General features: G+C 41.1%; 1 protein-coding gene across 1 annotated transcript in view; it reads right to left on the bottom strand.

Moving 5' to 3' along the window:
• Positions 1 to 3,471: 3,471 nt before the first annotated feature.
• LOC147121892 (kinesin-like protein KIF14) overlaps positions 3,472 to 11,826 on the bottom strand; it is a 54,322-nt gene continuing 45,967 nt past the window's right edge. Inside the window, exons 14-15 of the mRNA XM_085982419.1 lie at positions 7,384 to 7,519; positions 3,472 to 5,771 (exon numbers count right to left, since the gene is read on the bottom strand). Of these exons, the coding sequence (XP_085838545.1) occupies positions 5,362 to 5,771; positions 7,384 to 7,519 (546 nt within the window). The 3' untranslated portion in view covers positions 3,472 to 5,361. The remainder of the gene's footprint in view (positions 5,772 to 7,383; positions 7,520 to 11,826) is intronic.

Below are 11,826 nucleotides of genomic sequence, written 5' to 3'. Positions count from 1 at the left end.
CAGCAGCAGATGGACTGAGGCAAGGGCCGAGACAGGCAATATTAGAGGTGGAAGTAAGCAGTCTTTGTGATGGAGTGGATATGCAGTCAGAGGCTCAGACTGGGGTCAAATAGGACACCAAAAATTCAAACAGGCTTGTTCAGCCTGAAACAGTTGCCGGTCTGGGGTATGGAATCGGTGGCGAGGGAACATAGTTTGTGATGGGCCCGAAGATGATGGCTTCGGTCTTCCTAATGTTTAATTGGAGGAATTTCTGCTCATCCAGGACTGAATGTCGAATAAGCAGTCTGACAACAGAAAGGCAGTGGAGGGGTCGAGAGAGGTGGAGGAGAGGTAGAGTTAAGCGTCATCAGTGTACATGTGGAACCTGACATCATGCCTTAGGAGAATGTTGCCAAGGGGCAGTATGTAAATGTGGAATAAGAGGGGGCCAAGGACAGATCCTTGGGAGACTCGAAGCAATGGTCTGGGGGAGTGAAGAGAAGCTGTTTCTGGAAATGCTCTATGATTGGATAAGTAAGAATGGAACCAAGTGAGGACAGTCCCAGAGAGCTGGACAACACAGGAAAGGCGTTGGAGGGGGGTAGTATGATCGACTGTGTTAAAGGTGGCAGAGAGGTCGAGGAGGGATAATGCACCACTGTCACAGAGGATGTCATTTGTGACTTTGATTAGTGCTTTCAGTGCTGTGCCAGGGGCAAAACCAGGTAAAGAGATTCAAACATGGAGTTACAGGAAAGATGGGCATGGATTTGGGAGGTGACAACACATTCAAGGACTTGAGAGTAAAGTTGTAAATGGTGGGAGTTTGCAAGGGCAGAGGGGTCGAGGGTGGATTTTCTGAGGAGTGGGTGAGGAGAGCTTTGAAAGGGAGGGATACAGTAGCTGGAGAGGGAGCCATATACAATGTCAGTAAGTATGAGGGCCAGGAAGGGATGTTGAGTGGTCAGCAGTTCAGTGGGTATGGGGTTGAGAGGAGGTGGGTCTCATGGACAAGACGAGCTGGGGGAGAGCATGAGGAGAGATAGAGAAGCAAGATTAAAAAAAAATTAAAAAAAACAGGTTCAGGGCTTGGGCAGGGGGCAACCTCAAGGGAGGTTTGGCTTGTTGGACAAGGGAGGGGGGCAGGACTGCAGCTGAAGAGTTGAACAGAAGGTGTCAATCTTAATGACAAAATAGTCCATGAGCTCCTCACACTTGTTGGAGGTAAAGAGGCAGGGGAGGGGGTTTAAGGAGGTGTTCGGCTGTGGAGTAAAGAAGCTAGGGGTTATTTTTGCATTCCAGGATAATCCTGAAATAGTGTGCAGTTTTGGCAAAGGAGAGCAGGGCCAGATAGTGCTCGATATGGTCCAGCCAGATCAGGCCATAAATGACTAAACTAGTTGTGTGCCAGATACGTTCAAATCTATGCCCCTTGGACTTGAGGGAGTAAAGATGGGGCCATACCAGGGGACCAGCCAGGATGGAAGAGAGTAAGCGTTTTACTGAGGACAAAGTCAAAGGCGGAGATGAGGGAGTAATTGAGCAGATTAACACTGCAGAAATATCATGGCAAATGGAAGAACAAAGTCTAGACAGTTGGGAGTTTGGAAGTGCAATTCTAAGTAACTTGGTAGATTTTTTTTCCAGAAGCAGACTCAATGAAATGGGGTTGGAAGGGAGTAGGGGGATGCAAGTGCTGAGGGATACAAAGAAGTGATCAGAGATTACCTTGTCCATGTTCGACAGCATGGGAGAGGCCGCATGAGATGGCAATGTAGAGGGAGTGGCTGTAAATATGGGTAGGAGAGCTTAAATGGATGGAGAAGTTCTGCGAGGACAAGAGAGCAGTGAATTCAGAGGAGAGATGGCAAGGGGAGCCGAGATGGCGACTGAAATAACAGAATTAGGAGTCGTTCAGTGCAGAGACAGGGAGGAATGGAGTGAGAATATCTCAGCAGTAAATTCGGGATGGGGCTTGGGCAGGATTTTAAAGACAAGGCGAGAGGAATGGGACAAGGTGAGGTGCTCAAAGGAGAAGGTACCAGAGAAGTAGTGGGAGACCAAGGTGATAAGGGTCACACTGCCACCAGAGCAGTTTGAGAAGGGCAGGTGCTGGAAATTATAGCCAGGCAGAGAGGCTTCAGTAAGGGGTAAGGTGTCACAACCCACGAGTCAAGTTTCCATCAAGGCCATGATGTCAATGTAACCATCCACAATAAGGTCATGGCTGGCAAGGGCCTTGATGGCAAGTCACCAGTCATTCTGGAGGGAGATGCGGAGGGCGGGGGGGGGGCGGTGATTGTTGATCAGCTGGCAGAGTCCAAGTGGTCAGTGGTAGGAGGGGTAAGTGGTATTCTAAGGAAGTAATCTGATTGAAGCACTGGATTGGAAGGTTGACTAGAGACAATGAGGGAGATGGGGTTTCTGCCTCAATGGGCCCTTTGTTAAATGCCAAGAAACGCATAGAGAGTATCTACAGGCTTATTTAAGCCTGGAATGGCAGCAGGAGAGCTTGGGCAGTGGAATAGTGAAAGGTTGAAGGGCAAAATACCCGAGGAAAGAAATGAAAGGTAGCAATTGGGTGACAAGGAGGAGAAAGAAACAGGAGAGAAGGGTCAGATAGTGGCAAAGTTCAAAGTTATAATCTGTAGTTGATTCCTAGAAAATAACAGTTGGCATATATTCTAAGGAAGTAATCTGATTGAAGAGTTCAGAATACGGCAAAGTTCAAGCAGTTTATAAACTTCAAAATGAGATTCTAGCATAGAAATCTTAAATATATTGGTTTTTGCAATGTGCAGCCACTTCAGATTGTGGTTTAATTCAGGGCTTTCGCCATCTTCAATATTGCCAACAGCCAGGCACATGTTAATGGCCATTTTATTATGTGTCATTGTGATAGAAATACTAAAAGTTCATCAAGAATTTTCATAACGAACAGCTGGTTACTGAAAATTAATAAGGGCAGTATATATTATTCAGTTTTTGGGCTGGTTGATAGTATTTATGCCGATACTGACTCCTATGGCAATTTTTATTTCCTTTTTTTTTTTTAAAAGAGACTTTGAGGTTTACTTAACTACGTGCTCCCCTTCCATTTTGTTTTGGTATTCCCAATATGATGGATTGTCCTCACTTAAAAGTTGCAATCTATTCCCAGGCTACCATAAATGCCATTCTGTAACTGACCACTAGCTGTGCAATGATTTTCTAGGCATCCCTCCCAGTTTTTCAATCCCATCCTTCCTGGCTGGGGTAAGGGAAGAAAGGGCAATTGCCAGGACCCCAGACACCAGCTCCCCCACAAGTTCCAGGATTGGTTACTCATCATGAGGAATGAGACAATGATGCAAGTAAAATATTAAATCTATCACTGCACAGTCTTGAATAATTATGAATGATATTTAATATCAAACATTTTTCCTTAGGCATAATTTGTTAAATGGATAAAATTCATAAAATTAAACGATTCTAAAAGGAGTCTCAGCATTAGAGCCAAAGCAATAGTTTATTAAAAAATATCACAGGTCTTCCCTGCACTTAGAACGTCATGATCATAAAGAAACAAGGCACTTTTTGAATACAGATCAGTAAAGTCAACAGGCATGTGTCGTGATGCAAATAAATAGCATTGTCTTAGTGCTGTAACAATCTGATGCATGTGCAACTCATCCCTTTGCTTTTACTATTTCTAGACTGAACAAAGTCAATTGCTAATTCTTAGAATGCTAGCCACAGCATTTGCCAGTCTAACCATGTGGAATTCTTTTTATTCAGCAAGGAACCAATAGCTACAAAACAGAAGACACAGTAACTGTGTACCCAGTTTAAATTCATAGGCTCCAATCTCACCATACTATACCACTTGCTTTGTACTTCAAAAATTACATTTTGAGTGTAACCTTTTAAGTGGGGTAAATGTTCTGCTCACCAAGAGGAAGAATATGAATGTTGGGAAGTGTTACTTGGACACATTTTATCTCCCAGTTCCAGTCTTAAGGACTCCCAAGTCGCCAGCTGCAGAGCAAAGCTCCCTTTACTCTGCTTTGAACAATGCAGCTTGGCACCTAACAGAACAGCACCCACCTACCACATGACTGTTCAAATTTTCCCACTTGCTATATTAACCATCTTCAGGGCCTCTTTCAGAGATTGCAAATTATGGGTAGTTTTGTGATGTGGCCACCAGCAGTTTGAGACTGCCCAAACCCATTTCATGCAATACCCTAACAAAAGCAAAGAAATGTACCTTTTATCCCATTAGACTGGGCTGAAGTGAATGGTCAGTGTGCACACCCGTTGCACCACCAATTATTTTATTTCCAATTCAAGGAATAGAGCAGGAAGGTGCAATACAGTTGTAAGGAAGATGACCACATATCAATAAAGCAGCTATTTCCATAATTCTTTTTAGGTACTAAGGGAGACATACTACTTTTGTGCTTTCTGTCTAAAACAATGCCACCTCTGTGGAAGTCTCAGATAACAATGTTACCCAACTCACATTACTGAAGCAGCTGGAAGACATTACAGTGTGATTCAGCCAAGATCAGATGTTCGTCTCTTGTATCGTTTATGCTGAGATCTGGTGCTCCAATCTGGATTATGTTTGCATGCTTTTCATTTTAGTTTGGAGGAGGTGGGTACTAGCTCGGAGGTCGATTTTAAACTAAAAATTGCAATTAAAATAGTTATCAGCAAAAGCAGGAATGTAATCTTTTATCTCTGTACAGTAAAATTCAACAAAACTATTGAATTTGAAGTTCTATGGTGTACAGAACTTTTCCAAACTGTTGTTAACCCTAGATCACAAAAACACTAGCTTTTCCCTTTAAGAGCTTTGATATCATGTGGCCCAACGTGGCCAATACCTTCTTTGCTTTGAATCAGAGTCAGATATTCAGGTCCCTGCCTCCAGTTCATTACACGGCAAGTTCCTGATTCTGGCTACACTATCAAGAGGCGGCACCAAGGAGAAGCTTGGTGGGATATTACCCCAGGCCACTCCAAGGTTGTTCTAGCCAGCTAAAGAACATATTATCTACCCTTGCTTTAGGGTAGCATAAGGGTTGCAGCAGCCCCCACGGGGGTGGGGGGGAGGTGGAAGAGGGAGAAAAGTAAATTTTACAACAGAGAAAAGGGTGCATTTGCAGTACCTAAAAAGAGTTTACAAAAATCAAATTGGAGATCAATGATAAAGAGCAACAATATTAAATGTGTCTGTTTGGCTTTCTGAAGTTAAAAAATATACAGCAATCAGGTTCTGTAGATTGTAAACTTACAAAACTTAAGTGCAATGAAACTTTTATTTTTAACAATTTTATAGCTTATAAATGTAAAGGTTTGCTCAAAGTGTAATCATTTCATGCAGGTAATCTGTCAAACCCATTGTACACTTCTTGGTGAAGATTCTTCTGAAGGTGAAGCTGTTCCTTGGAGTGTGTATACAATTTTCTTAACTCCTCTACCATACCAAGTAGCAGAGTCAACATCTGTGGAAGCCTTGATCTCCTCTTCATTTTTCTTTTCATTGCTATCTGCACAGCTAGAGTGTCTCTTTTCATTCTGGAGGTATTCAATTAAATCAAGGAGTGAGTTGGCAGCCAAGTCTACGTCACTGAGCACTAACTGAGGTCCTTTCCTGTCCAGTTTACTTTCTCTGACTGAGGATGCATTTACCTCATCAAGTGAGAAAGTCCAAAGTGTACCAAATTTACCAGCCACATGCTTCGCTGAGGAACAAACCATTTCTATGCACTTCTTCAGTTGCTCATTGGCTGCATTTTCACCTGCAAAGGTTTACCAAAAACAGATGGATTAAAGCTTTTCCTCCTCCAGCAACAAGGAGGAATGTTCAGGCTATAAAAATGCGATGTTACATTGTGACAAAATAGGAGAATTTCAGTCTATATTTCATAGTGTTTTAAAATGAGGTGATCTTCCCACACCAAATCTAAAATGAAGTGCAGGAGACAAAATGTCTATGGGGGCCAGCCAGGGCAAGTTGATTAAATTGGAAAATAGTAAGGATACAGAGATTTTGCTTTAGGTACAAAATAATTTATACATAGATAAGTCATTCAGCAGGTATGAGATCTGGATGAAATGGGAAACTCTGTTCATTAGCAGAATGTGCAACATTCTCCTACCACTGTACCTTTTACTTTGGTTGATTAAACAGCCCTGACTTCAGAGACAAATGGACTGTTTAAGCATGGGCGAATACTTGCACAGGCTTTCGTTCTAGCCAAGAATCCAAATTGTGTGAATGTACTGAAAATTCACTCATCTACGTACAACATCAAATCATGGAGGTATATACATCCAGACTTTCATCCAAAATTACTGTCACGTTAACTGTGTAAGGAATAGGCTATAAAAAGGCATTTAATCCCTTGTGGACAAATACTATCTTTATTGTTTTTATGTATAGTATTCCCAACCTCCTGGGTGTGCCTCACCGCATCAATGTATTATTCAACCTGTAAATAAATCTGACTATTAGTTTTAGCCTGCATGCATTCTATCCGAAAGGATGGCATTATCCATCAATCAAAGGAATCAGGAAAATGTGGTGCATATGCCACATGATCTTTAGTGGTCAATAGTGTAATTAAGGGGCAATGTTAATCCTAAACATGGTATTCCGTGCACAGCATATACAAAGGTGAAGGCTTTGGTTCCTGGGACTCGGTCTGCTTTTGGTCATGAGCATAAAACAAAAAGTGTTAAAGCCCAAGGCGTAATAGTATGGCTGAAGGTAATACTTTACAGCTTATTAAAAATTCAATAACCTTCCCTGTACCACATATTTACAAAACAAGAAAGTGTGCTTGTCACACTTTTTTCTTTAATTGAATCCTAGTCTACTACAGACCTGGAGCTTTACCTGACTGTAGGAAGGCTGGTAGCTGTGAATATTTAAATTTTGAATGAAACCTCATACTATATTTCTGTAGTTGGAACATTTTAGGAGTATTCAAGTGCTGTGTTTGTCCCGCTACAAGTGAAATTCCAGGTGTCAAATCCTGAAAGATTGTCCATTGCATCATAAAGTAACCGAAAGCAATTCCAGAATCACAGAAAATAAAGCAATACTTTCAATTATCGCCCCAACCAAATGGGCATAAATGACCATCTGGAACCATGAGAAAAATGAAAACTAGTACTGCAGGAAACAGCAGCTGTGATAAATGAGTCCAACTTCAAATTTGAAAAAGTTACAAATTAAGACACTTACTTGCAAGAAGGTAAACAAAAAAGAATAAAATACAATATAGGTAAATTTTGGAGATAGGAACAAGTATCATTATCAAATTTTAGGCAAAATTGTACCTCATTATTCGGGATAGACTTCTCTATAGTTAGAATGGCTTAAAGTCATAATTTAAAATATTTTACCTCTCAGCACTGAAGTCATCATTTGGTACATCTTGTGAGAACTTTCATTAAACTTCACCAATTCAGCAGCAACACTGCCCAGGTTCTTTATGGCGTCTGGGTGACAGGTTGCACGTTCTTGGATTTGGGTACCCATCTTCTTCCAGAAATTTATTTTAAAAATAAGAAAAACAAAAGGTGTCAGATACTCCGTAAATTTAGCAATGCTACTTTGGCATGTAGTTGTAACTTTCCACTTCATCGGCCCATTTCATTAAAAAGCTTTTATTCAATCACTTTAAACGCGAATCAGATTGGCTTGAAGATGTACTCAATTGTACTATACAATGTAATATTAACCTGCTAGACCCAATATAGCTGGTGAGCTAACCGGCACAACATTCAGTATACAGTAATCACAACTTTTACTTCTACATTTCTTCTTTGCAATATGAGCTACAGCACAATGGCAAAACGTAAGAATCCCACAGTGCATTTAGGAAAAGAAACAGTCTGATGTTCTTAAGGTGAGAGCTTCCTTCTTGAAACACTTTTGGAAGTGCATTTCTGTCCAATCCCTTAAAAAGGAAACCCCTTCCTTTGGTTTGGAAGTAAGTGGCATTCAAAACTAAAACACATCGACAAGCCATATTCCAAGAAGTCAGGAGAGAGGGGGAGCGGTAGAGAGAGAGAGAGCGCGAGAGAGAGAGAGAGAGAGAGAGAGACAGAGAGAGAGGCAGAGAGAGAGAGACAGAGAGAGAGAGAGAGAGAGAGAGAGAGAGAGAGAGAGAGAGAGCGCGCGAGAGAGAAATGTCGCCCTTGCTGAAATCATCCACAGACATGGGGTCAACTTCCATATTTATGTTGATGACATGGAGCTCTGCCTTGGGACCATCTCTCGACTTCCCACTGCATCTGTATCGTCAGACTGCTTGTCCAACATCAAGTCTTGGATGAGCAGCAATTTCCTCCAGCTAAACACTGCTGAGACCACACAATTGTTTTCAGCTCCTGCCACAAACTCCATACCCTTGCTAGCGATTCCATCCACTTCCTGGCCACCGTCTCTGAACCAGACTATTCACAACTCGTGTGTCCTATTCGACCCGAGCCGAGCTTCCAACATCATATCCTCTCCATCAAAAAGACCGTCTACTTCAACCTGCACAACATCACCTGCCTCCACCTCTTCCTCAGCCATCTGCCACTGAAACCCTCATCTGTGCCTTGGTCACCTCCAGACTGAACTATTCCAATGCTCTTCTGGGTGGCCTCCCATTCGCCATAAAGTTCAGCTCATCCATATCTCTGCTACCCATATCCTAGTTCGGACCAAGTCCCACTCATCTATCAACTCTCTTCTTGCTGACCTACATTGGATCTTATTTCTCATGTTTAACATTCTCTGTGATCGTTCCCTTTCCTATTTCATTACCTCCTCCAGCCTAAAACTCCCTTTGAACTCTGCCTTCCTCTGACTCTGCCCTCTTGTGCATTCCTACTCCCTTTGCTCCATCTTTGGAAGCCATGCTTTCAGCTGCCTAGGTCACAAAGAATTCCGTCCCCAACTCTCTCCGCCTTTAACACCTTCCTTAAAATCCAACTTTTAAAATCAAGCTTTCGGTCCTCCATCCAAATATCTTCTTTTTTGGCTCAACGTCCATTAAAAAAAAATTAGACCTGTGAACTGGATTGTGACTTTTTCTACACTATGGGTGCCATATAATTGTAAGTTGTTTGTTGTTGTTAATGGATATAATCCCATGCTTCGGGACACAAATGCTGCCTTGTATCCACATAAATTGGTGCATTATTATACAATGTTCTCCCTAGCAGGCATTCTAACTTTCCAAATACCAGTTCAGGGAATTACTGCCAGACTAACTGCATGCTTGGGTGGGAATTTGCTATTGGCACAATCAAGTATGTTTATTCAGATGCATGGATAAGTTTTCATCCAAGTTTTCACCTGAAACTGTGCCTTTTGTTACATAGAAACATAGAAGATAGGAGCAGGAGTAGGCCATTCGGCCCCTCTAGCCTGCTCCGCCATTCAATGCAATCATGGCTGATCATCCAAATTCAGTACCCTGTCCTTGCCTTCTCCCCATACCCCTTGATCCCTTTAGCCTTAAGAAATATATCCATATGGATTTCAGTCAAGATCAAAACTAGTTCAGGATACAGAACTAGAAAGATGAAGAGACAGTGGGGCTGTCGACCATAGGGGAAGATGCAGAAGGCCTGGTGCTTCTTCATTTAGGGGGAAGGTTGAAAGTGGAAGAATGCAGCCATTTGCTCTCACGCTGGACAATATGGGTGGCAACATCCAATGGCAAGCTCAAGAAATTAAGTATTTCTGTATTCATGAGTCACAGAAATTTCAGAACAGAAAGAGCCCATTCAGCCTGTGCCAGCACTAGCTTCACGTCAGAGCTATCTATTTTACCTATTAATCTGTTTCTTCAACCATTTAACTACTTCCCTCTTAAATAAAGACCGATCATTGATTCATAAATAAAAAGGTACTGAGAGTCCAGTTCACTTAGGGCAGACTCTGTATTAGTATCCTCCAATAATTTAGTATATTTTCTTCCTCTCATTTGAATGTCTGAGACTTAACCTTAGATTCCTTCATATTGCAATGTTTTTCTTCTAGTACACCTTCAGGTTGATTTTGCATTTCCTGCATTACAACAGTGACTACACTTCAAAAGTATTTATTGTCTGTAAAGTGCTTTGGGACGCCCTGAAGTCGTGAAAGGCGCTATATAAATGCAAGTTCTTTCTTTTCCTTTCTTAAAGTGGATCGGAGTGAAACTGTGCTGCTTAAAACCTTAAATCCACGCTTGCCTAAAGTAGCCAGAATGCAGTGTCCAAAATACAAACTTGAAAATTCTGACAAACACAAAACTGCTCAGAGCCAACTTTTGAGCTCACCACTGGAAATACTAACTTTTGTAATGAACACAATTTATAAAGTCCTAATGTAAGAAATCACATTGTTAGATTACACAGATACATTAGTGCACTGGTAAAAATTATCTTAAATTGTTTCATAAATGTTTTATTTCTTTCTGCCCTAATCATACACATTTTATGGAAGGTGCAGAGAATAAACAAGTAGTTTTGCAGGGCCTTTTTATAGTCAGTATTAGACACAATGGAGAAAAGTCATATCCTAACACTCTTCCGATCATATAGCAACTAAATGATTGACCAAGGCTCAGCATTTAAATAAGCGATTTACCTTTAGCCCCATTAGGTGAAAACATTCACACATAAATTTATCTGACCCTGTTGAATAAGCAACAACTCCACTTGTTAAATTGGAAAATGAGTTAACCTGCAGCATTTTTGAACTGACAATTTGGAGTTTGATATTATTTCCCTCAGTTGCAAGGTGGAAGAAAATGACAGAAATAACAAAACCAAAATCAATGCTAAAGGCTACAGGGTCGGTAAAAGGAAAACACACAAAATACACCAGCTCTCATAAGTACTACTATATCATCTGACTGTTGGGAATGCACCACAGGTTGGTCAGCATCGAAGAGAGAAAGTTACATTAACAGTCAAGTATGACCCTTCATCAGAAAGGGTCACACCCAAAACAAACTTGCTCTTTCAGACATTGACTGACCTGCTGTAAGTTTTGGTTTTATTTTGGATTCCCAAGATTTGCTGTTTTTCATTTTATATTAGTCTTCACATGTATAGAGCTAATTAAAGTTGAGAAATCTACTTTCATTGTTATAAGGATTAAGCCTGGACAGGAAAGGGAACTTAATATTCCTGGTTATAACATTCTCAGGAGAGATAGGAAGGAACTGAAGAAGGAGTGGGTGGTTGCGTTAGTGAAGGATTTCATTAAAACACCAAAACATAAAGATGTCCTGAGACATGGATAGAGTTAAGAAATAGCAAAAGAAATAGTATAATTTTTGGTGTGCAATACAGATCAACATTTAAGGATAGGATAGATAAGCAGGTGAACGAAAGAGGGTTAAAGGAGTATGGGAGCAGGGCAGTCATATGGGATTGTGTGGAGGACAAACACCAACATGGGCTGGTTGAGCGAAACAGCCTATGTCCATGTTGTCATTTCTATCTAACTCCATGTAATGGATTGATCTAGTAAAGAGATGGCACAGACAGGATGGACCGAATTCTATATTGTTCTGTGGCCTCCTTCTGTGCTGTAAATTTCTGTGGTTCTATGATTACAGTTAGTGCATTTCTGCCAATACAGACAGAATGCATGCTCACTAGGTATTGTCAGGACTGGTACGATACAAATGATGCATGCACAGAATTATTTTTATTACTTATAAAGTTGTACAGTAGTTTCAAGGTTTAAAAAAGATCTCGAGCAGAGTTTGCTATCCAGGCATCACATTGTTACAGCACTGATAATTGGATACATTTTCAAATATCAACATAACAAAAAGATGAGGAAACAAA

This window comes from Somniosus microcephalus, chromosome 3, assembly GCF_052327205.1.
Source record: "Somniosus microcephalus isolate GS21.2 chromosome 3, FLI_Smic_1.0, whole genome shotgun sequence".
Classification (NCBI taxonomy): domain Eukaryota; kingdom Metazoa; phylum Chordata; class Chondrichthyes; order Squaliformes; family Somniosidae; genus Somniosus; species Somniosus microcephalus.
Note: the sequence above shows the minus strand (reverse complement) of the source record. Positions and strands in the feature narration are given on the sequence as shown.